Source organism: Ranitomeya variabilis, chromosome 2 (genome assembly GCF_051348905.1).
Source record: "Ranitomeya variabilis isolate aRanVar5 chromosome 2, aRanVar5.hap1, whole genome shotgun sequence".
NCBI classification, from domain to species: Eukaryota; Metazoa; Chordata; class Amphibia; order Anura; family Dendrobatidae; genus Ranitomeya; species Ranitomeya variabilis.
The window spans coordinates 421,790,277-421,817,088 of record NC_135233.1 but is presented as its reverse complement, the minus strand read 5'-3'; the positions used below and the strand labels follow the sequence as shown (position 1 = coordinate 421,817,088).

The 26,812-nt window shown below is 46.8% G+C and overlaps 1 protein-coding gene across 9 annotated transcripts in view; it reads left to right on the top strand.

The window, feature by feature from the left end:
- The window catches only part of DENND2B (DENN domain containing 2B), a 325,270-nt gene that overhangs the window by 206,887 nt on the left and 91,571 nt on the right, over nucleotides 1-26,812 (top strand). For all 9 annotated transcript variants that reach the window (XM_077286630.1, XM_077286626.1, XM_077286625.1 and 6 more), the window contains one exon: nucleotides 536-672. In XM_077286630.1, the coding sequence (XP_077142745.1) occupies nucleotides 536-672 (137 nt within the window). The remainder of the gene's footprint in view (nucleotides 1-535; nucleotides 673-26,812) is intronic.

Here is a 26,812-nt window from a genome sequence, read left to right as displayed (position 1 = left end):
CCTCAGATAGTTCTTTGGTCTTCTTTCTTTTCTCCATGCTCAATGTGGTACACACAAGGACACAGGACAGAGGTTGAGTCAACTTTAATCCACGTCAACTGGCTGCAAGTGTGATTTAGTTATTGCCAACACCTGTTAGGTGCCACAGGTAAGTTACAGGTGCTGTTAATTACACAAATTAGAGAAGCATCACATGATTTTTCGAACAGTGCCAATACTTTTGTCCACCCCCTGTTTTATGTTTGGTGTGGAATTATATCCAATTTGGCTTTAGGACAATTATTTTTGTGTTTTTTCATTTAAGACAAATTAAATGAAGATAATAATACCAAAGAATTTGTGTTTGCAATCATTTTCAGGAAGAAACTGAGTATTATCTGACAGAATTGCAGAGGTGTCAATACTTTTGGCCACAACTGTATAATTATATACAGGAGATGCTCAGGTTATACCAGCTGTAAATATATAATTATGTACAGATTGTCCCTTCATAGCTCTCTAACTATTGTTTAACCCTCCGCTTTCTTCTGTGTAGGAAGTCTCTGGAGTTTGAGGACGCCCACAGTGTCCCTTCCCCGGATTCCCCCTCACCAGTAGAGAATGGTACAGACAAGAAGCGCCGTTCTGGTTCTAAGAGCACTTTAGAGGAGAACGCCTACGAGGATATTGTGGGTAAGAATGTGAATCTGTATCTTGTATACAATCTGTGAGGAACGTGTCCAAACACAAAACATCATCACCAATAAAAATCAGTCCCTAGAAGACAGTCTACATGTCTTTTGGGGACAACCAATTTAGCTGGTCTTAAAGCGTTCCTGTCCATTCTTACAGTACCTATAGAGAGTCAAGGTCTTGCTGCCCTCATCCGCTACAACTAAGAAAAACTGCTTTTGGCCTCTTTATCAGCTTACTGGCAGCACTAGAGGTTCTGGAACTTCCTATATCTTACTTTATAGGCAGAGAAACAAACATCTGCCCTCACTTCCTGTAGAGAGAGAGAGACCGCTCCCACTTCCTATAGAGACCGGCCCCCACTTCCTGTAGAGAGACCCTCCCTTCCTGTAGAGAGACCCACCCGCCCCACTTCCTGTAGAGAGAGAGACCCACCCGCCCCCACTTCCTGTAGAGAGACCCACCCGCCATCACTTCCTGTAGAGTGAGAGACCCGCTCCCACTTCCTGTAGAGTGAGAGAACCGCTCCCACTTCCTATAGAGACCCGCCCCCACTTCCTGTAGAGAGGCCCTCCCTTCCTGTAGAGAGAACCACCCGCCCCCACTTCCTGTAGAGAGACCGTCCCCTCACTTCCTGTAGAGAGACCCACCCGCCCCACTTCCGGTAGAGAGATACCCGCTCCCACTTCCTGTAGAGACCCGCCTCACTTCCTATAAAGACCCGCCCCACTTCCTGTAGAGAGACCCTCTTTTCACTTCCTGTAGAGAGACCCACCCGCCCCCACTTCCTGGAGAGAGAGGGAGACCCACCCCCACTTCCTGTAGAGACGCGGCCCTCACTTAATATAGAAACCCGCCCCCACTTCCTGGAGAGAGGGAGACTCACCCCCACTTCCTGTAGAGACGCGGCCCCTCACTTCCTGTAGAGAGACCCACCCGCCCCCACTTCCTGGAGAGAGAGGGAGACCCACCCCCACTTCCTGTAGAGATGCGGCCCTCACTTCCTGTAGAGATGCGGCCCTCACTTCCTGTAGAGACGCGGCCCTCACTTAATATAGAAACCCGCCCCCACTTCCTGGAGAGAGGGAGACTCACCCCCACTTCCTGTAGAGACCCAGCCCCTCACTTCCTGTAGATTTGCAACCCTCACTTCCTATAGAGACCCGCCCCCACTTCCTGGAAAGAGGGAGACTCACCCCCACTTCCTGTAGAGACGCGGCCCCTCACTTCCTGTAGAGACGCGGCCCCTCACTTCCTGTAGAGACCCGACCCCTCACTTCCTGTAGAGACCCATCCCCTCACTTCCTGTAGAGACCCGGCCCCCCATTTCCTGTAGAGACCCGGCCCCCCATTTCCTGTAGAGACCCGGCCCCTAACTTCCTGTAGAGAGGCGGCCCCTCACTTCCTGCAGAGACACGGCCCCTCACTTCCTGTAGAGACGCGGCCCCTCACTTCCTGTAGAGACCCGACCCCTCACTTCCTGTAGAGACCCATCCCCTCACTTCCTGTAGAGACCCGGCCCCCCATTTCCTGTAGAGACCCGGCCCCCCATTTCCTGTAGAGACCCGGCCCCCCATTTCCTGTAGAGACCCGGCCCCTCACTTCCTGTAGAGACCCGGCCCCTCACTTCCTGTAGAGACCCAACCCCCCATTTCCTGTAGAGAGGCGGCCCCTCACTTCCTGTAGAGAGGCGGCCCCTCACTTCCTGTAGAGAGGCGGCCCCTCACTTCCTGTAGAGAGGCGGCCCCTCACTTCCTGTAGAGAGGCGGCCCCTCACTTCCTGTAGAGAGGCGGCCCCTCACTTCCTGTAGAGAGGCGGCCCCTCACTTCCTGTAGAGACCCTGCCCCTCACTTCCTGTAGAGACCCTGCCCCTCACTTCCTGTAGAGAGGCGGCCACTCACTTCCTGTAGAGACCCTGCCCCTCACTTCCTGTAGAGACGCGGCCCCTCACTTCCTGTAGAGACCCGGCCCCTCACTTCCTGTAGAGACCCGGCCCCCCATTTCCTGTAGAGACCCTGCCCCTCACTTCCTGTAGAGAGGCGGCCACTCACTTCCTGTAGAGACCCTGCCCCTCACTTCCTGTAGAGACGCGGCCCCTCACTTCCTGTAGAGACGCGGCCCCTCACTTCCTGTAGAGACCCGACCCCTCACTTCCTGTAGAGAGGCGGCCCCTCACTTCCTGTAGAGACCCGGCCCCTCACTTCCTGTAGAGACCCGGCCCCTCACTTCCTGTAGAGACCCGACCCCTCACTTCCTGTAGAGACCCGACCCCTCACTTCCTGTAGAGACCCGGCCCCCACTTCCTGTAGAGACCTTGCCCCTCACTTCCTGTAGAGACGCGGCCCCTCACTTCCTGTAGAGACCCGACCCCTCACTTCCTGTAGAGAGGCGGCCCCTCACTTCCTGTAGAGAGGCGGCCCCTCACTTCCTGTAGAGACCCGGCCCCTCACTTCCTGTAGAGACCCGACCCCTCACTTCCTGTAGAGACCCGACCCCTCACTTCCTGTAGAGACCCGGCCCCCATTTCCTGTAGAGACCTTGCCCCTCACTTCCTGTAGAGACGCGGCCCCTCACTTCCTGTAGAGACTCCACTTCCTGTAGGGAGACCATATCCCATCCCAGTGTCTTCAGGCAGTGTAAATCAAGTTACACAGAAAGGAGAAACCGTTCAAGTCATGAAGCCAGAAAATTGAGCGACGCTCGTGTGGAGCTGTAATGGTGGCCATGTTGGTTGTCCCCAGCTGGGGATTAATAGAGTGTTTAAGATCTTTACTTAAAAGTTTCCATCCACAGCAGCCTCTTATCTAAATCTATTATTAGTGAGACTGGGGCAGTTTTTTGGTTGTTGCCCTGTCTCTAGCTGGAATTGTACGGTCACCTTCCCTGGGGTTTGATCAGTGTAGACGCCGAGAACTGACAGGCTGGGGACAGCTCTAGCCAGTGGCGTCGGTCCGCATCCCGAGCCAAACATGGAGTGAGTTTAAGTTCATTACTCATAAGTTACCGGAAAGCTCAGAGGAGGCCGATATTGGAAACACATTGTCTGCTGAGCAGTCGCGGAGCTGTATGAGGAATAATCCGTGGCTGCGCTCCAGACTGTACTTATATAAAGCAGAAGAAAGAAGACCCGTGACCTCTGGACGGTCCTCGTGTTTGTGCTCCCCGCGGACTAGATTAGCCTCCTCTGTCTCGCTGATTACAATCTCACTCTCCTGTAATCAGCTTTTAATGTCCCCTGTGCAGAGGTATCAGCAGTTATTGACTCTCCCCCCTAAGGATCATAGAGGAAGTTTATTCATAAGATACATCTGTGGTCAGAAATCACAGTCCTACAGATCCTATTGTACTGCAAGGACCCCAACATAAACTGTACCGTACACGTAACATGATGATGTAGTACTGTAACTATATAATCACAAAAATTACATCCTGTATTATACCCCATTATTCTGCTGGTGCAGTCCCTGTGTACATACATTACATTACTGATCCTGAGTTACATCCTGTATTATTCCTCAGACCTGCACTCACTATTCTGCTGGTGCAGTCACTGTGTACATACATTACTGATCCTGAGTTACATCCTGTATTATACTCCAGAGCTGCACTCACTAGTCTGCTGGTGCAGTCACTGTGTGCATACATTACATTACTGATCCTGAGTTACCTCCTGTATTATACTCCAGAGCTGCACTCACTATTCTGCTGGTGCAGTCACTGTGTACATACATAATATTACTGATCCTGAGTTACCTCCTGTATTATACCCCAGAGCTGCACTCACTATTCTGCTGGTGCAATCACTGTGTACATACATTCCATCACTGATCCTGAGTTAAATCCTGTATTATACTCCAGAGCTGCACTCCCTGTTCTGCTGGTGCAGTCACTGTGTACATACATTACATTACTGATCCTGAGTTACATCCTGTATTATACCCCAGAGCTGCACTCACTATTCTGCTGGTGCAGTCACTGTGTACATACATTACTGATCCTGAGTTACCTCCTGTATTATACCCCAGAGCTGCACTCACTATTCTGCTGGTGCAGTCACTGTGTGCATACATTACATTACTGATCCTGAGTTACCTCCTGTATTATAATCCAGAGCTGCACTCACTATTCTGCTGGTGCGGTCACTGTGTACATACATTACATTATTGATCCGTAGTTAACTCCTGTATTATACCCCAGAGCTGCACTCACTATTCTGCTGGTGCAGTCACTGTGTACTTACATTACATTACTGATCCTGAGTTACCTCCTGTAGATCTTTTATTATAAAAATGAAAAACATAACAACAATAATAGCAGAAAACATAACAAAAATATTAGCCAGAAAATAATCAATATACTGAACACTGGCCCAGCCGCTCATTCTCTCCTCTCACACATATTATACAGTATATACAGAACAATAACTACTTTGATTTTCAGGTCCGGTCACCAAACAAAATAATAACAAATAAAATAAACAATGGCAAACAGACTATATACATGAACTTTTTTTTTTTTTTTTCATTAATATTTTCTTTTTAAGTTTTAAATAAAATAACCACAAATTAAACAAATATATACAGTTATATGAAAAAGTTTGGGCACCCCTATTAATCTTAAGCTTAATGTTTTATAAAAATTGTTTTTTTTTGCAACAGCTATTTCAGTTTCATATTTCTAATAACTGTTGGACACAATAATGTTTCAGAAAAGTGACATTAATATTTAGTAGATCCTCCTTTTGCAAAAATAACAGCCTCTAGTCGCTTCCTGTAGCTTTTAGTGAGTTCCTGGATGAAGGTATTTTTGACCATTCCTCTTTACAAAACAATTCCAGTTCAGTTAAGTTTGATCGTCGCCGAGCATAGACAGCCCTCTTCAAATGATCCCACAGATGTTCAATGATATTCAGGTCTGGGGACTGGGATGGCCATTCCAGAACAGTGTAAATGTTCCTCTGCGTGAATGCCTGAGTAGATTTGGAGCGGTGTTTTGGATCATTGTCTTGCTGAAAGATCCATCCCCTGCGTAAATTCAACTTTGTCACTGATTCATGAACATTATTGTCAAGAATCTGTTGATACTGAGAGGAATCCATGCGTCCCGCAACTTTAACAAGATTCCCGGTGCCGGCATTGGCCACACAGCCCCAAAGCATGATGCTACCCACAGTAAAATTTGGTGGCGGTTCCAAGTGTTTTTCTTGGAATGCTGTGTTTTTTTGCCGCCATGCATAACGCCTTTTTGTATGACCAAACAACTCAGTCTTGGTTTCATCAGTCCACAGGACCTTCTTCCAAAAAGAAATTGGCTTCTCCAAATGTGCTTTTGCATACCTCAGCCGACTCTGTTTGTGGCGTGCTTGCAGAAGCGGCTTCTTTCGCATCACTCTCCCATACAACTTCTCCTTGTGCAAAGTGCGTTGTATAGTTGACCGATGCACAGTGACACCATCTGCAGCAAGTTGATGCTGCAGCTCTCTGGAGGTGGTCTGAGGATTGTCCTTGACTGATCTCACCATTCTTCTTCTCTGCCTTTCTGATGTTTTTCTTGGCCTGCCACTTCTGGCCTTAACAAGAACTGTACCTGTGTTCTTCAATTTCCTTACTATGTTCCTCACAGTGGAAATTGACAGGTTAAATCTCTTAGACAGCTTTTTGTATCCTTCCCCTGAACAACTATGTTGAATAATCTTTGTTTTCAGATCATTTGACAGTTGTTTTGAGGAGCCCATGAAGCCACTCTTCAGAGGAGATTCAAACAGGAGAACAACTTGCAAGTGGCCACTTTAAGTAGCTTTTCTCATGATTGCATACACCTGGCTATGAAGTTCAAAGCTCAATGAGGTTACAAAACCAAAAAAAGTGCTTTAGTAAGTCAGTAAAAAGTAGGTAGGAATATTTAAAACAAGAAAATGATAAGGGTGCCCATACTTATGCACCTGTCAAATTTTGTTTGAATGCAGATTGCACATTTTCTGTTAGTACAATAAACCTAATTTCAAGGCAGAAACATTACTGTGTCCAACAGTTATTAGATATATGAAACTGAAATAGCTGGTGCAAAAAAATTTTTTTTTATAAAAGATTAAGCTTAAAGGGAACCTGTCACCACGTTTTTGGAAGATGGGATAAAAATAGCGTTAAATAGGGGCAGAGGTGGGCATTACATTAGTGTGTTTGTTATGCGTTTATTACCCACCTAAGTTGCCGAAATACCTTTGCAAAGTCTCCGTTTTCGCCTGTCAATCAGGCTGGTCTGGTCAAAAGGGCGTCTTGTCTTCCCCCAGATTTTGCGTAGTTTTCCGTTGGTGGCGTAGTGGTGTGCGCATCCCCAAGGTCCCGAATCATCTGCCAGGGGATTTAAAAAAGCGCGCTGTTCGTGATTTCATTGGTGATCGGTGGGCGCGGCCATCTTCCTTTGGCCGCGCGTGCGCAGAAGCGGCGCTCTGCTGGCCGCGGCTTCAGGAAAATGGCTGCGGGATGCACTACACTAATGTAACGCCCACCTCTGCCCCTATTTAACGCTATTTTTATCCCATCTTCCAAAAACGTGGTGACAGGTTCCCTTTAAGATTAATAGGGGTGCCCAAACTTTTTCATATAACTGTACAATACTAAGCTACTGTAACTGTAAGGAACTGTTCATCTCTTCTTCAATCCTCCCCATCCACCTCACCTCCTCCTCAGAACTGTTCCTTAACTTACAATCCTCTGTCTCCAAACACAGACAGCCCCATCATGCCCTCTCCTGCTCCCACCTGCTAACACTTTCTCTGCTCCTTCTCAGTGCTGGTGATATCTCTCCAAATCCTGGTCCTCCGTACCACATTTCCACAGTCATTTCTACCTCCCATCCACGCTCTTTCACAACCTTCCGTAACCTCTCTAACCTTATACCCATTCACCCAGCCCCCGCTTCCCCAGTCCCACTAACAGGAGCTCTGTGGAACGCTCGCTCTGTCTGCAACAAGCTTTCCTACATCCATGATCTTTTTGTTACTACCAAACTTTCCTTCCTCGCCATCACCGAAACCTGGCTCACCCCTTCTGACACAGCCTCTCCTGCTGCACTTTCGTATGGTGGCTTCCACCTTTCTCACCCCCCCCCCGCCCCAGCAGCAAACATGGCGGAGGAGTTGGTCTTCTCCTGTCAGATACCTGCTCCTTCACCCCAATCCCACTGCCAACCTCTGTTACCCTCCCTTCCTTTGAGGTGCACTCTGTGTGCATCTACTCCAACCTCCAACTGGCTGTCATCTACCGCCCCCCAGGGCCAGCCACCACCTTCTTTGACCACTTCACCACCTGGCTACTTTTTTCCGCGGGCATCCCTACTATCATCATGGGCGACTTCAACATCCCCATTGACACTTCCCTCTCAGCTGCCACTAAACTTCTATCTCTCACTTCCTCCTTCGGCCTCACTCAATGGTCTTCTACAGCAACCCACAAAGTTGGCCACACACTGGACCTCATCTTCACCCGCCTCTGCTCCCTGTCTAACCTCTCTAACTCACCTCTTCCTCTCTCTGACCACAACCTCACATTCTCTTCCCTCTCCACTCCATGTCCCCACCCCACACCCTCGCAGAAATCTTAAACACCTTGACCTACACTCATTCTCTGAATCCCTCCTCCCTCTCACAGTTATAAATTCCTTACACAATGCGGATGACGCTGCCGCTCTATTTAACACCACAATAGCTGTAGCTTTGGAATCTGCTGCCCCACTTACACATACCAAAGCTCGCAAAATCAACAGACAGCCCTGGCACACCAGCCTGACCAAAGAACTGAGACGAGCTTCCAGGGCTGCTGAGCGCAGATGGAAAAGATCCCACTCCAACGAGCACGTCATCGCATTCAAACAGTCCCTCACTACTTTCAAGTCCATACTCGCCACAGCTAAACAAACCTACTTCTCATCTCTCATATCCTCCCTGTCTCACAACCCTAAACAGTTATTCAACACCTTCAACTCTCTCCTCCATCCCCCAGCACCTCCTCCCTCCCCACTCATCTCAGCTGAAGACTTTGCCTCATTTTTCAAGCAGAAGATTGAGAACATCAGAGACAGTTTTGGTCAACAACCCCAAGAGCCCTTCCTCCCGACTTCCCAGCCCTCCACCTCCAAAACCAACTTCTCCACCATTACAGAAGATCGACTCTACTCTCAAGATCACATCTCACCACCTGTGTACTTGACCCAATCCCATCCCACTTCATCCCAAACCTCACTACAGTCTTCATCCCAACCCTAACCCATCTCTTCAACATATCACTAACAACTGGTGTTTTCCCCTCAAGCTTTAAACATGCCTCCATCACACCTATCCTCAAAAAGCCCTCTCTTGACTCATCCTCTGTATCTAGCTATCGCCCTATATCACTTCTCCCCTATGCTTCAAAACTACTGGAACAACACGTCTACCTTGAACTGTCCTCCCATCTCTCTTCTTGCTCCCTCTTCGACCGCTTACAATCTGGCTTCCGGTCACACCACTCCACTGAAACTGCCCTAACTAAGGTCACCAATGACCTCTTAACTGCCAAGAGCAAGCGACACTACTCTGTCCTCCTCCTCCTGGACCTGTCGGCTGCCTTTGACACAGTGGACCATTCCCTATTATTACAGACCCTCTCATCCCTTGGCATCACAGACTTGGCCCTATCCTGGATCTCATCATACCTAACAGACCGAACATTCAGCGTCTCCCACTCACACTGCTGGTGCAGTCACTGTGTACATACATTACATTACTGATCCTGAGTTACATCCTGTATTATACCCCAGAGCTGCACTCACTATTCTGCTGGTGCAGTCGCTGTGTACATACATTCCATTACTGATTCTGAGTTACATCCTGTATTATACCCCAGAGCTGCACTCACTATTCTGCTGGTGCAGTCAGTGTGTGCATACATTACATTACTGATCCTGAGTTACATCCTGTATTATACCCCAGAGCTGCACTCACTATTCTGCTGGTGCAGTCACTGTGTACATACATTACATTACTGATCCTGAGTTACCTCCTGTATTATACCTCAGAGCTGCGCTCACTATTCTGCTGAAGGACACCTAGATGTCACTGTGTTTTATACATCAGAAAGCCTCTGTGATTCTACTTTTCTAGAATTGTTATTCGTGCATTTGTATACACCATGTGGAGATGACGCATTATCGCATGTTCTGTACAGGACGTTGTGCGGATGAAGGGTTAATAGCGCTGTCTTTAGTTGGGGTCACAGGTGTGCTTGTTCTGTTGCCAGAGATGAGTTTTCCCCCTGCACAGGTTTGTAGTCAGTGACTGGGATTTACATTGTGGAAGTGAAACCTGTAATATCCAGCATCCTGCACATCTGCATAAATACTCAGCGCTGAGATCCGGGGCTGCTGAGGACATCCATCATATGCTCTCACAGAACTCACTTGAACTGCGCCACCCAGAGGAGACCACCTGCTCACGGCACAGCAAGAAAAGTGGACTGCAGGAAGATGGACGTCTATAAGATCAGTGGTGGCTGCGAGATGGATAAGCCAGGAAGCTTTCTGCATTATACATGTGAACAGCATAAAAAACAGAAAACTAAATCCTTCACATGAGTATCTTACTGCTCGTTCCGTTCCATCATGTCTAAGACTGATTACATCCAGAGCTTCACTCACTATTCTTCTAGTTTCAAAGGAGTCTGGAGGAGGATGAGAACAGGAGTCTTGAGTTGGAAGACAGAGGCGTCTAGAGGAAGGGGACGACAGGAGTCTGGAGAAGGAGGACAGAGGAGTCTGGAAGAGGAGGAGGATGAGGACAGAGGAATCTGGAGGAGTAGGACAACAGGAGTCTGGAGTAAGAGGATGGCAGAGGATTCACTCTGGAGAAGGATGGAGGAGTCTGGGGGAAGAGGAGGAGGATGACTGAGGAGTCTGGAGGATGATTGTGACGTCTGTAAGAGGGGTTGGAGCTGGAGGTGAGGACAGAGGTGCTCTGGAGGAGGAGAACAGAGAATTCAGTAGGACTGAGGAGTCTGGAGGAGGACAGAGGAGTCTGGGGGCAATGGACAGAGGAATATTGAGGAGGAGGACGACGACAGACTGTTCTGGAGAAGGACAATGACCGAGGAATCTGGATGACGACACAGGAGTCTGGAGGAAGATGAGGAGGAGGACGACAAAAGAGTCTGGAGGAAGAGAAAGACAGAGGAGTCTGAGGACAGGAGTCTTTTGGATGAGGACAGAGGAATCTGGAGGAGTAGGACAACGGAGGAGTCTCGAGGAGGATGAGGACAGAGGAGTCTGGAGGAGGATGAGGACAGAGGACTCTGGAGAAGGAGGAGGACGACTGAGGAGTCTGGAGGAGGACAGAGGAGTCTGTAGGAGGGGGATATAGTCTAGAGGTGAAGACAGAGAATTCAAGAGGACAGATGAGTCTGCAGGAGGAGGACAGCGGAATCTAGAGGGGGATGACAGAGGAGCCTGGAGGATGGGGACGAAGGAATCTGGATGAGGAAAGAGGAGTATGGAGGAGGAGAATAGGGAAGTCAAGAGGAAGGGAATGGAGGAGTCTGGTGTTCTTGGAGGGGGGACAACGGAGGAGTCTGGAGGAGGAGGATAGAGGTATTCTGGAGGCTGATCGGGCAGGTTTCCTTCCGTCCCTCGTGACACGGAAGATATTTGTTTTCCTGTGACAAATTTCTCCTGGGAAATGGATTAAAGCTGTAAAGACACCAGATCTGTTTGTGGGGAGATCTTATTGCTCTAGACAGAATCTGATTTCTACGCATCAGGAAACCTGTCCAGATCGTGTGTGATCGCCTGAGCTCTGGATGTTATATCTATAGCCAACATCTATGGAGCATTCACGGGATACACCAGAAGTTTGATAGATACTGGGTGCTGTTGTGTGTCTGTAGGACTGGACTGCTGGCCGCCCATGCACAGCTCTTCTGCACATCTCTTCTGCACAGGTCTTCTGCACAAGTCTTCTCCACAGCTCTTCTATAAGCATGGCTCTTCTGCACAGCTCTTCTATAAGCACAGCTCTTATGCACAGCTCTTATATAAGCGCAGCTCTTCTGCACAGCTCTTCTATAAGCACGGCTCTTCTATAAGCACGGCTCTTCTATAAGCACGGCTCTTCTATAAGCACGGCTCTTCTATAAGCACGGCTCTTCTGCACAGCTCTTATATAAACACGGCTCTTCTATAAACACGGCTCTTCTATAAGCACGGCTCTTCTGTAAGCACAGCTCTTCTATAAGCACAGCTCTTCTATAAGCACGGCTCTTCTGCACAGCTCTTCTATAAGCACGGCTCTTCTATAAGCACGGCTCTTCTATAAGCACGGCTCTTCTGCACAGCTCTTCTATAAGTACGGCTCTTCTATAAGCACGGCTCTTCTGCACAGCTCTTCTATAAGCACAGCTCTTCTGTAAGCACGGCTCTTCTATAAGCACGGCTCTTCTATAAGCACGGCTCTTCTATAAGCACGGCTCTTCTATAAGCACAGCTCTTCTATAAGCACGGCTCTTTTATAAGCACGGCTCTTCTGTAAGCACAGCTCTTCTATAAGCACAGCTCTTCTATAAGCACGGCTCTTCTGTAAGCACAGCTCTTCTATAAGCACAGCTCTTCTATAAGCATGGCTCTTCTGCACAGCTCTTCTATAAGCACGGCTCTTCTGCACAGCTCTTCTATAAGCACAGCTCTTCTATAAGCACGGCTCTTCTATAAGCACGGCTCTTCTATAAGCACGGCTCTTCTATAAGCACGGCTCTTCTATAAGCACGGCTCTTCTATAAGTACGGCTCTTCTATAAGCACGGCTCTTCTATAAGTACGGCTCTTCTATAAGCACAGCTCTTCTGCACAGCTCTTCTATAAGCACGGCTCTTCTATAAGCACGGCTCTTCTGTAAGCACGGCTCTTCTATAAGTACGGCTCTTCTGTAAGCACGGCTCTTCTGTAAGCACGGCTCTTCTATAAGCACGGCTCTTCTATAAGCACGGCTCTTCTATAAGCACGGCTCTTCTATAAGCACGGCTCTTCTATAAGCACGGCTCTTCTATAAGCACGGCTCTTCTATAAGCACGGCTCTTCTATAAGCACGGCTCTTCTATAAGCACGGCTCTTCTATAAGTACGGCTCTTCTGCACAGCTCTTCTATAAGCACAGCTCTTCTGTAAGCACGGCTCTTCTATAAGCACGGCTCTTCTATAAGCACGGCTCTTCTATAAGCACAGCTCTTCTATAAGCACAGCTCTTCTATAAGTACAGCTCTTATATAAGCACGGCTCTTCTATAAGCACGGCTCTTCTATAAGCACGGCTCTTCTATAAGCACGGCTCTTCTATAAGCACGGCTCTTCTATAAGCACAGCTCTTCTGTAAGCACGGCTCTTCTATAAGCACGGCTCTTCTATAAGCACGGCTCTTCTATAAGCACGGCTCTTCTATAAGCACGGCTCTTCTATAAGCACGGCTCTTCTATAAGTACGGCTCTTCTATAAGCACGGCTCTTCTATAAGTACGGCTCTTCTATAAGCACGGCTCTTCTACAAGCACAGCTCTTCTATAAGCACAGCTCTTCTATAAGCACGGCTTCTCTATAAGCACGGCTCTTCTATAAGCACGGCTCTTCTATAAGCACGGCTCTTCTATAAGCACGGCTCTTATATAAGCACGGCTCTTCTATAAGCACGGCTCTTCTGTAAGCACAGCTCTTCTATAAGCACAGCTCTTCTGCACAGCTCTTCTGTAAGCACGGCTCTTCTATAAGCACGGCTCTTCTATAAGCACGGCTCTTCTATAAGCACGGCTCTTCTATAAGCACGGCTCTTCTATAAGCACGGCTCTTCTATAAGCACAGCTCTTCTATAAGCACAGCTCTTCTATAAGCACAGCTCTTCTATAAGCACAGCTCTTCTATAAGCACAGCTCTTATATAAGCACGACTCTTCTGTAAGCACAGCTCTTCTATAAGCACGGCTCTTCTATAAGCACGGCTCTTTTGTAAGCACGGCTCTTCTATAAGCACGCCTCTTCTGCACAGCTCTTCTATAAGCACAGCTCTTCTATAAGCACAGCTTTTCTGTAAGCACAGCTCTTCTATTCTGGAGGCTGATCGGGCAGGTTTCCTTCCGTCCCTCGTGACACGGAAGATATTTGTTTTCGTGTGACAAATTTCTCCTGGGAAATGGATTGAAGCTGTAAAGACACCAGATCTGTTTGTGGGGAGATCTTATTGCGCTAGACAGAATCTGATTTCTACGCATCAGGAAACCTGTCCAGATCGTGTGTGATCGCCTGAGCTCTGGATGTTATATCTATAGCCAACATCTATGGAGCATTCACGGGATACACCAGAAGTTTGATAGATACTGGGTGCTGTTGTGTGTCTGTAGGACTGGACTGCTGGCCGCCCATGCACAGCTCTTCTGCACATCTCTTCTGCACAGGTCTTCTGCACAAGTCTTCTCCACAGCTCTTCTATAAGCATGGCTCTTCTGCACAGCTCTTCTATAAGCACAGCTCTTATGCACAGCTCTTCTATAAGCACGGCTCTTCTATAAGCACGGCTCTTCTATAAGCACGGCTCTTCTATAAGCACAGCTCTTCTGCACAGCTCTTATATAAACACGGCTCTTCTATAAACACGGCTCTTCTATAAGCATGGCTCTTCTATAAGCACAGCTCTTCTATAAGCACAGCTCTTCTATAAGCACGGCTCTTCTATAAGCATGGCTCTTCTGCACAGCTCTTCTATAAGCACAGCTCTTATGCACAGCTCTTATATAAACACGGCTCTTCTGCACAGCTCTTCTATAAGCACGGCTCTTCTATAAGCACGGCTCTTCTATAAGCACAGCTCTTCTATAAGCACAGCTCTTCTGCACAGCTCTTATATAAACACGGCTCTTCTATAAGCACGGCTCTTCTGTAAGCACAGCTCTTCTGCACAGCTCTTCTATAAGCACGGCTCTTCTGCACAGCTCTTCTATAAGCACAGCTCTTCTATAAGCACGGCTCTTCTGCACAGCTCTTCTATAAGCACAGCTCTTCTGCACAGCTCTTCTATAAGTACGGCTCTTCTATAAGCACAGCTCTTCTGCACAGCTCTTCTATAAGCACAGCTCTTCTGTAAGCACGGCTCTTCTATAAGCACAGCTCTTCTATAAGCACAGCTCTTCTGCACAGCTCTTATATAAACACGGCTCTTCTATAAACACGGCTCTTCTATAAGCACGGCTCTTCTATAAGCACAGCTCTTCTATAAGCACGGCTCTTCTATAAGCACGGCTCTTCTATAAGCACGGCTCTTCTGCACAGCTCTTCTATAAGCACAGCTCTTCTGTAAGCACGGCTCTTCTGCACAGCTCTTATATAAACACGGCTCTTCTATAAGCATGGCTCTTCTATAAGCATGGCTCTTCTATAAGCACAGCTCTTCTATAAGCACAGCTCTTCTATAAGCACGGCTCTTCTATAAGCATGGCTCTTCTGCACAGCTCTTCTATAAGCACAGCTCTTATGCACAGCTCTTATATAAACACGGCTCTTCTGCACAGCTCTTCTATAAGCACGGCTCTTCTATAAGCACGGCTCTTCTATAAGCACGGCTCTTCTATAAGCACGGCTCTTCTATAAGCACAGCTCTTCTATAAGCACAGCTCTTCTGCACAGCTCTTATATAAACACGGCTCTTCTGTAAGCACAGCTCTTCTATAAGCACGGCTCTTCTATAAGCACGGCTCTTCTATAAGCACGGCTCTTCTATAAGCACGGCTCTTCTATAAGCACGGCTCTTCTATAAGCACGGCTCTTCTATAAGCACAGCTCTTCTATAAGCACAGCTCTTCTGCACAGCTCTTCTATAAGCACGACTCTTCTGTAAGCACAGCTCTTATATAAGCACGGCTCTTCTATAAGCACGGCTCTTCTGTAAGCACGGCTCTTCTGTAAGCACAGCTCTTCTGCACAGCTCTTCTATAAGCACGGCTCTTCTGCACAGCTCTTCTATAAGCACAGCTCTTCTATAAGCACGGCTCTTCTGCACAGCTCTTCTATAAGCACAGCTCTTCTGCACAGCTCTTCTATAAGTACGGCTCTTCTATAAGCACAGCTCTTCTGCACAGCTCTTCTGTAAGCACGGCTCTTCTATAAGCACAGCTCTTCTATAAGCACAGCTCTTCTGCACAGCTCTTATATAAACACGGCTCTTCTATAAACACGGCTCTTCTATAAGCACGGCTCTTCTATAAGCACGGCTCTTCTATAAGCACAGCTCTTCTATAAGCACGGCTCTTCTATAAGCACGGCTCTTCTATAAGCACGGCTCTTCTATAAGCACGGCTCTTCTATAAGCACGGCTCTTCTATAAGCACGGCTCTTCTGCACAGCTCTTCTATAAGCACGGCTCTTCTATAAGCACGGCTCTTCTATAAGCACGGCTCTTCTGTAAGCACAGCTCTTCTATAAGCACAGCTCTTCTATAAGCACGGCTCTTCTGCACAGCTCTTCTATAAGCACGGCTCTTCTATAAGCACGGCTCTTCTATAAGCACGGCTCTTCTATAAGCACGGCTCTTCTATAAGCACGGCTCTTCTATAAGCACAGCTCTTCTATAAGCACAGCTCTTCTATAAGCACAGCTCTTATGCACAGCTCTTCTATAAGCACGGCTCTTCTATAAGCACGGCTCTTCTATAAGCACGGCTCTTCTATAAGCACAGCTCTTCTATAAGCACAGCTCTTCTATAAGCACGGCTCTTCTATAAGCACGGCTCTTCTATAAGCATGGCTCTTCTGCACAGCTCTTCTATAAGCACAGCTCTTATGCACAGCTCTTATATAAACACGGCTCTTCTGCACAGCTCTTCTATAAGCACGGCTCTTCTATAAGCACGGCTCTTCTATAAGCACAGCTCTTCTATAAGCACAGCTCTTCTATAAGCACGGCTCTTCTATAAGCACGGCTCTTCTGTAAGCACAGCTCTTCTATAAGCACAGCTCTTCTATAAGCACAGCTCTTCTATAAGCACGGCTCTTCTATAAGCACAGCTCTTCTATGAGCACGACTCTTCTGTAAGCACAGCTCTTCTATAAGCACGGCTCTTCTATAAGCACGGCTCTTTTGTAAGCACGGCTCTTCTATAAGCACGCCTCTTCTGCACAGCTCTTCTATAAGCACAGCTTTTCTGTAAGCACAGCTCTTCTATTCTGGAGGCTGATCGGGCAGGTTTCCTTCCGTCCCTCGTGACACGGAAGATATTTGTTTTCGTGTGACAAATTTCTCCTGGGAAATGGATTGAAGCTGTAAAGACACCAGATCTGTTTGTGGGGAGATCTTATTGCGCTAGACAGAATCTGATTTCTACGCATCAGGAAACCTGTCCAGATCGTGTGTGATCGCCTGAGCTCTGGATGTTATATCTATAGCCAACATCTATGGAGCATTCACGGGATACACCAGAAGTTTGATAGATACTGGGTGCTGTTGTGTGTCTGTAGGACTGGACTGCTGGCCGCCCATGCACAGCTCTTCTGCACATCTCTTCTGCACAGGTCTTCTGCACAAGTCTTCTCCACAGCTCTTCTATAAGCATGGCTCTTCTGCACAGCTCTTCTATAAGCACAGCTCTTATGCACAGCTCTTATATAAGCGCAGCTCTTCTGCACAGCTCTTCTATAAGCACGGCTCTTCTATAAGCACGGCTCTTCTATAAGCACGGCTCTTCTATAAGCACAGCTCTTCTATAAGCACAGCTCTTCTGCACAGCTCTTATATAAACACGGCTCTTCTATAAACACGGCTCTTCTATAAGCATGGCTCTTCTATAAGCACAGCTCTTCTATAAGCACAGCTCTTCTATAAGCACGGCTCTTCTATAAGCATGGCTCTTCTGCACAGCTCTTCTATAAGCACAGCTCTTATGCACAGCTCTTATATAAACACGGCTCTTCTGCACAGCTCTTCTATAAGCACGGCTCTTCTATAAGCACGGCTCTTCTATAAGCACAGCTCTTCTATAAGCACGGCTCTTCTGCACAGCTCTTCTATAAGCACAGCTCTTCTGCACAGCTCTTCTATAAGTACGGCTCTTCTATAAGCACAGCTCTTCTGCACAGCTCTTCTATAAGCACAGCTCTTCTGTAAGCACGGCTCTTCTATAAGCACAGCTCTTCTATAAGCACAGCTCTTCTGCACAGCTCTTATATAAACACGGCTCTTCTATAAACACGGCTCTTCTATAAGCACGGCTCTTCTATAAGCACAGCTCTTCTATAAGCACGGCTCTTCTATAAGCACGGCTCTTCTATAAGCACGGCTCTTCTGCACAGCTCTTCTATAAGCACAGCTCTTCTGTAAGCATGGCTCTTCTATAAGCATGGCTCTTCTATAAGCACAGCTCTTCTATAAGCACAGCTCTTCTATAAGCACGGCTCTTCTATAAGCATGGCTCTTCTGCACAGCTCTTCTATAAGCACAGCTCTTATGCACAGCTCTTATATAAACACGGCTCTTCTGCACAGCTCTTCTATAAGCACGGCTCTTCTATAAGCACGGCTCTTCTATAAGCACGGCTCTTCTATAAGCACAGCTCTTCTATAAGCACAGCTCTTCTGCACAGCTCTTATATAAACACGGCTCTTCTGTAAGCACAGCTCTTATATAAGCACGGCTCTTCTATAAGCACGGCTCTTCTATAAGCACGGCTCTTCTATAAGCACGGCTCTTCTATAAGCACGGCTCTTCTATAAGCACAGCTCTTCTATAAGCACAGCTCTTCTGCACAGCTCTTCTATAAGCACGACTCTTCTGTAAGCACAGCTCTTATATAAGCACGGCTCTTCTATAAGCACGGCTCTTCTGTAAGCACGGCTCTTCTGTAAGCACAGCTCTTCTGCACAGCTCTTCTATAAGCACGGCTCTTCTGCACAGCTCTTCTATAAGCACGGCTCTTCTGCACAGCTCTTCTATAAGCACAGCTCTTCTGTAAGCACGGCTCTTCTATAAGCACAGCTCTTCTATAAGCACAGCTCTTCTGCACAGCTCTTATATAAACACGGCTCTTCTATAAACACGGCTCTTCTATAAGCACGGCTCTTCTATAAGCACGGCTCTTCTATAAGCACGGCTCTTCTATAAGCACGGCTCTTCTATAAGCACGGCTCTTCTATAAGCACGGCTCTTCTATAAGCACGGCTCTTCTATAAGCACGGCTCTTCTATAAGCACGGCTCTTCTGTAAGCACAGCTCTTCTGTAAGCACAGCTCTTCTATAAGCACGGCTCTTCTGCACAGCTCTTCTATAAGCACGGCTCTTCTATAAGCACGGCTCTTCTATAAGCACGGCTCTTCTATAAGCACGGCTCTTCTATAAGCACGGCTCTTCTATAAGCACGGCTCTTCTATAAGCACGGCTCTTCTATAAGCACGGCTCTTCTATAAGCACAGCTCTTCTATAAGCACAGCTCTTCTATAAGCACAGCTCTTATGCACAGCTCTTCTATAAGCATGGCTCTTCTGCACAGCTCTTCTATAAGCACAGCTCTTATGCACAGCTCTTATATAAACACGGCTCTTCTGCACAGCTCTTCTATAAGCACGGCTCTTCTATAAGCACGGCTCTTCTATAAGCACAGCTCTTCTATAAGCACAGCTCTTCTGCACAGCTCTTATATAAACACGGCTCTTCTGTAAGCACAGCTCTTCTATAAGCACAGCTCTTCTATAAGCACGGCTCTTCTGCACAGCTCTTCTATAAGCACAGCTCTTCTGCACAGCTCTTCTATAAGTACGGCTCTTCTATAAGCACAGCTCTTCTGCACAGCTCTTCTATAAGCGCAGCTCTTCTATAAGCACAGCTCTTCTGTAAGCACGGCTCTTCTATAAGCACAGCTCTTCTACAAGCACAGCTCTTCTACAAGCACAGCTCTTCTATAAGCACAGCTCTTCTATAAGCACGGCTTCTCTATAAGCACGGCTCTTCTATAAGCACGGCTCTTCTATAAGCACAGCTCTTATATAAGCACGGCTCTTCTATAAGCACAGCTCTTCTATAAGCACAGCTCTTCTACAAGCACAGCTCTTCTACAAGCACAGCTCTTCTATAAGCACAGCTCTTCTATAAGCACTGCTTCTCTATAAGCACGGCTCTTCTATAAGCACGGCTCTTCTATAAGCACAGCTCTTCTATAAGCACGGCTCTTCTGTAAGCACGGCTCTTCTGTAAGCACAGCTCTTCTGCACAGCTCTTCTATAAGCACGGCTCTTCTGCACAGCTCTTCTATAAGCACGGCTCTTCTGCACAGCTCTTCTATAAGCACAGCTCTTCTGCACAGCTCTTCTATAAGCACAGCTCTTCTGTAAGCACGGCTCTTCTATAAGCACAGCTCTTCTATAAGCACAGCTCTTCTGCACAGCTCTTATATAAACACGGCTCTTCTATAAACACGGCTCTTCTATAAGCACGGCTCTTCTATAAGCACGGCTCTTCTATAAGCACGGCTCTTCTATAAGCACGGCTCTTCTATAAGCACGGCTCTTCTATAAGCACGGCTCTTCTATAAGCACAGCTCTTCTATAAGCACGGCTCTTCTATAAGCACGGCTCTTCTATAAGCACGGCTCTTCTGTAAGCACAGCTCTTCTGTAAGCACAGCTCTTCTATAAGCACGGCTCTTCTGCACAGCTCTTCTATAAGCACGGCTCTTCTATAAGCACGGCTCTTCTATAAGCACGGCTCTTCTATAAGCACGGCTCTTCTATAAGCACGGCTCTTCTATAAGCACAGCTCTTCTATAAGCACAGCTCTTCTATAAGCACGGCTCTTCTATAAGCACGGCTCTTCTATAAGCATGGCTCTTCTGCACAGCTCTTCTATAAGCACAGCTCTTATGCACAGCTCTTATATAAACACGGCTCTTCTGCACAGCTCTTCTATAAGCACGGCTCTTCTATAAGCACGGCTCTTCTATAAGCACAGCTCTTCTATAAGCACAGCTCTTCTGCACAGCTCTTATATAAACACGGCTCTTCTGTAAGCACAGCTCTTCTATAAGCACAGCTCTTCTATAAGCACGGCTCTTCTGCACAGCTCTTCTATAAGCACAGCTCTTCTGCACAGCTCTTCTATAAGTACGGCTCTTCTATAAGCACAGCTCTTCTGCACAGCTCTTCTATAAGCGCAGCTCTTCTATAAGCACAGCTCTTCTGTAAGCACGGCTCTTCTATAAGCACAGCTCTTCTACAAGCACAGCTCTTCTACAAGCACAGCTCTTCTATAAGCACAGCTCTTCTATAAGCACGGCTTCTCTATAAGCACGGCTCTTCTATAAGCACGGCTCTTCTATAAGCACAGCTCTTATATAAGCACGGCTCTTCTATAAGCACAGCTCTTCTACAAGCACAGCTCTTCTACAAGCACAGCTCTTCTACAAGCACAGCTCTTCTATAAGCACAGCTCTTCTATAAGCACTGCTTCTCTATAAGCACGGCTCTTCTATAAGCACGGCTCTTCTATAAGCACAGCTCTTATATAAGCACGGCTCTTCTATAAGCACGGCTCTTCTGTAAGCACAGCTCTTCTGCACAGCTATTCTATAAGCTCAGCTCTTCTATAAGCACAGCTCTTCTGCACAGCTCTTATATAAACACGGCTCTTCTGTAAGCACAGCTCTTCTATAAGCACAGCTCTTCTATAAGCACGGCTCTTCTGCACAGCTCTTCTATAAGCACAGCTCTTCTGCACAGCTCTTCTATAAGTACGGCTCTTCTATAAGCACAGCTCTTCTGCACAGCTCTTCTATAAGCGCAGCTCTTCTATAAGCACAGCTCTTCTGTAAGCACGGCTCTTCTATAAGCACAGCTCTTCTACAAGCACAGCTCTTCTACAAGCACAGCTCTTCTATAAGCACAGCTCTTCTATAAGCACGGCTTCTCTATAAGCACGGCTCTTCTATAAGCACGGCTCTTCTATAAGCACAGCTCTTCTGTAAGCACGGCTCTTCTATAAGCACAGCTCTTCTACAAGCACAGCTCTTCTACAAGCACAGCTCTTCTATAAGCACAGCTCTTCTATAAGCACGGCTTCTCTATAAGCACGGCTCTTCTATAAGCACGGCTCTTCTATAAGCACAGCTCTTATATAAGCACGGCTCTTCTATAAGCACGGCTCTTCTGTAAGCACAGCTCTTCTGCACAGCTATTCTATAAGCTCAGCTCTTCTATAAGCACAGCTCTTCTATAAGCACAGCTCTTCTATAAGCACAGCTCTTCTATAAGCACAGCTCTTCTATAAGCACAGCTCTTCTATAAGCACAGCTCTTCTATAAGCACAGCTCTTCTATAAGCACAGCTCTTCTATAAGCACGACTCTTCTGTAAGCACAGCTCTTATATAAGCACGGCTCTTCTATAAGCACGGCTCTTCTGTAAGCACAGCTCTTATATAAGCACGGCTCTTCTGTAAGCACAGCTCTTATATAAGCACGGCTCTTCTATAAGCACGGCTCTTCTGTAAGCACGGCTCTTCTATAAGCACAGCTCTTCTGCACAGCTATTCCAAAAGCACAGCTCTTCTATAAGCACAGCTCTTCTATAAGCACAGCTCTTCTATAAGCACAGCTCTTCTATAAGCACAGCTCTTCTATAAGCACAGCTCTTCTATAAGCACGGCTCTTCTATAAGCACGGCTCTTCTATAAGCACGGCTCTTCTATAAGCACGGCTCTTCTGTAAGCACGGCTCTTCTATAAGCACGGCTCTTCTATAAGCACAGCTCTTCTGCACAGCTATTCTATAAGCACAGCTCTTCTATAAGCACAGCTCTTCTATAAGCACAGCTCTTCTATAAGCACAGCTCTTCTATAAGCACGGCTCTTCTATAAGCACGGCTCTTCTGTAAGCACAGCTCTTCTATAAGCACAGCTCTTCTATAAGCACAGCTCTTCTATAAGCACAGCTCTTCTATAAGCACAGCTCTTCTATAAGCACGGCTCTTCTGTAAGCACGGCTCTTCTATAAGCACGGCTCTTCTATAAGCACAGCTCTTCTATAAGCACAGCTCTTCTATAAGCACAGCTCTTCTATAAGCACGGCTCTTCTATAAGCACGGCTCTTTTGTAAGCACGGCTCTTCTATAAGCACGCCTCTTCTGCACAGCTCTTCTATAAGCACAGCTTTTCTGTAAGCACAGCTCTTCTATTCTGGAGGCTGATCGGGCAGGTTTCCTTCCGTCCCTCGTGACACGGAAGATATTTGTTTTCGTGTGACAAATTTCTCCTGGGAAATGGATTGAAGCTGTAAAGACACCAGATCTGTTTGTGGGGAGATCTTATTGCGCTAGACAGAATCTGATTTCTACGCATCAGGAAACCTGTCCAGATCGTGTGTGATCGCCTGAGCTCTGGATGTTATATCTATAGCCAACATCTATGGAGCATTCACGGGATACACCAGAAGTTTGATAGATACTGGGTGCTGTTGTGTGTCTGTAGGACTGGACTGCTGGCCGCCCATGCACAGCTCTTCTGCACATCTCTTCTGCACAGGTCTTCTGCACAAGTCTTCTCCACAGCTCTTCTATAAGCATGGCTCTTCTGCACAGCTCTTCTATAAGCACAGCTCTTATGCACAGCTCTTCTATAAGCACGGCTCTTCTATAAGCACGGCTCTTCTATAAGCACGGCTCTTCTATAAGCACGGCTCTTCTATAAGCACGGCTCTTCTATAAGCACAGCTCTTCTATAAGCACAGCTCTTCTATAAGCACAGCTCTTCTATAAGCACAGCTCTTCTGCACAGCTCTTATATAAACATGGCTCTTCTATAAACACGGCTCTTCTATAAGCATGGCTCTTCTATAAGCACAGCTCTTCTATAAGCACGGCTCTTCTATAAGCACAGCTCTTATGCACAGCTCTTATATAAACACGGCTCTTCTGCACAGCTCTTCTATAAGCACGGCTCTTCTATAAGCACGGCTCTTCTATAAGCACAGCTCTTCTATAAGCACAGCTCTTCTGCACAGCTCTTATATAAACACGGCTCTTCTGTAAGCACAGCTCTTCTGCACAGCTCTTCTATAAGCACGGCTCTTCTGCACAGCTCTTCTATAAGCACAGCTCTTCTATAAGCACGGCTCTTCTATAAGCACAGCTCTTCTATAAGCACGGCTCTTCTGCACAGCTCTTATATAAACACGGCTCTTCTGTAAGCACGGCTCTTCTGCACAGCTCTTCTATAAGCACAGCTCTTCTATAAGCACAGCTCTTCTATAAGCACAGCTCTTCTATAAGCACGGCTCTTCTATAAGCACAGCTCTTCTATAAGCACAGCTCTTCTGCACAGCTCTTATATAAACACGGCTCTTCTGTAAGCACGGCTCTTCTGCACAGCTCTTCTATAAGCACAGCTCTTCTATAAGCACGGCTCTTCTGCACAGCTCTTCTATAAGCACAGCTCTTCTATAAGCACAGCTCTTCTGCACAGCTCTTCTATAAGTACGGCTCTTCTATAAGCACAGCTCTTCTATAAGCACAGCTCTTCTGTAAGCACGGCTCTTCTATAAGCACAGCTCTTCTATAAGCACAGCTCTTCTATAAGTACGGCTCTTCTATAAGCACAGCTCTTCTGCACAGCTCTTCTATAAGCACAGCTCTTCTGTAAGCACGGCTCTTCTATAAGCACAGCTCTTCTATAAGCACGGCTCTTCTATAAGCACGGCTCTTCTATAAGCACAGCTCTTCTATAAGCACGGCTCTTCTATAAGCACAGCTCTTCTATAAGCACAGCTCTTCTATAAGCACGGCTCTTCTATAAGCACGGCTCTTCTATAAGCACGACTCTTCTGTAAGCACGGCTCTTCTATAAGCACGGCTCTTCTATAAGCACGGCTCTTCTGTAAGCACAGCTCTTCTATAAGCACAGCTCTTCTGCACAGCTCTTCTATAAGCACGGCTCTTCTATAAGCACGGCTCTTCTACTTGGGATACAGCTCTTGAAGTGACTAGAGTATTAGGCACATTATAGCTTCATACTTGGGTGCAGCTCTAGAAGTGACTAGAGTATTACGCTCGTTATAACTTCATACTTTGGATACATCTCTAGAAGTGGCTAGAGTATTAGGCACGTTATAACTTCATGCTTGGGATACAGCTCTAGAAGTGACTAGAGTATTAGGTACGTTTTAGCTTCATACTTGGGATGCAGCTCTAGCAGTGACTAGAGTATAAGGCACGTTATAGCTTCATACTTGGGATTCAGCTCTAGCAGTGACTAGAGTATAAGGCACGTTATAGCTTCATATTTGGGGTGCAGCTCTAGAAGTGACTAGAGTATTAGGCACGTTATAGCTTCACACTTGAGATGCAGCTCTTGCAGTGACTAGAGTATTAGGCACGTTATACAGTTGTGGCCAAAAGTATAGACACCCCTGCAATTCTGGCGCCATTTGCCCAGCGACTCCGGTCGCATCACATGTGCGCCTACGTGGACAGGACTTCTTGCTGCATCCAGTATATTTGTTCTGATGAAGGTCCGGATGTGGACCGAAAACGTTCGACTTGCCTTTATGGATGCACATCAATAAACCTTTTGCATATGATAGTTGTTCATCTAGAGTGCCAAGTTTTTTCGGATTTGGATTTGTTATGCTGGATACCCTACTTGAGCACCTACTCTATATACTACTGCGAGTGCCGTGTTGTTTTATTATTATATTAGAGTATTAGGCACGTTCTAGCTTCATACTTGGGGTGCAGCTCTCGCAGTGACTAGAGTATTAGGCACGTTATAGCTTCATACTTGGGGTGCAGCTCTCGCAGTGACTAGAGTATTAGGCACATTATAGCTTCATAGTTGGGGTCCAGCTCTCGCAGTGACTAGAGTATCAAGCACGTTATAGGTTGGGTTGCAGCTCTCGCAGTGACTAGAGTATTAGGCACATTGTAGCTTCATAGTTGGGGTGCAGCTCTCGCAGTGACTAGAGTATTAGGAACATTATAGCTTCTTACTTGGGGTGCAGCTCTTGCAGTGACTAGAGTATTAGGCACGTTATAGCTTCATACTTGGGATGCAGCTCTAGCAGTGACTAGAGTATTAGCACGTTATTTTTTCATACTTCGGGTGCAGCTCTCGCAGTGACTAGAGTATTAGGCACGTTATAGCTTCATAGTTGGGGTCCAGCTCTTGCAGTGACTAGAGTATCAAGCACGTTATAGGTTGGGTTGCAGCTCTCGCAGTGACTAGATTATTAGGCACATTGTAGCTTCATAGTTGGGGTGCAGCTCTCGCAGTGACTAGAGTATTAGGCACATTATAGCTTCATACTTGGGGTGCAGCTCTTGCAGTGACTAGAGTATAAGGCATGTTATAGCTTTATACTTGGAGTGCAGCTCTAGCCGTGACTAGAGTATCAGGCACAGTATAGCTTGGGGTGCAGCTCTCGCAGTGACTAGAGTATCATGCACATTGTAGCTTCATCCTTGGGGTACAGCTCTCGCAGAGACTAGAGTATTAGGCATGTTGTTGGTTCATACTTGGGGTGCAGCTCTAGCAGTGACTAGAGTATTAGGCACGTTATAGCTTCATAGTTGGGGTGCAGTTCTCACAGTTACTATAGTATCAGGCACGTTATAGCTTCATAGTTGGGGTGCAGCTCTCGCAGTTACTATAGTATCAGGCACGTTATAGCTTGGGTTGCAGCTCTCGCAGTGACTAGAGTATTAGGCACATTGTATCTTCATAGTTGGGGTGCAGCTCTCGCAGTGACTAGCGTATTAGGCACGTTATAACTTCATACTTGGGGTGCAGCTCTCGCAGTGACTAGAGTATTAGGCACATTGAAGCTTCATACTTGGGGTACAGATCTAGCAGTGACTAGAGTATCAGGCACATTATAGCTTGGGGTGTAGCTCTCGCAGTGACTAGAGTATTAGGCACGTTGTAGAGTATTAGGCACGTTGTAGCTTCATACTTGGGGTGCAGCTCTCGCAGTGACTAGAGTATTAGGCACGTTATAGCTTCATACTTGGGGTGCAGCTCTTGCAGTGACTAGAGTATAAGGCATGTTATAGCTTTATACTTGGAGTGCAGCTCTAGCCGTGACTAGAGTATCAGGCACAGTATAGCTTGGGGTGCAGCT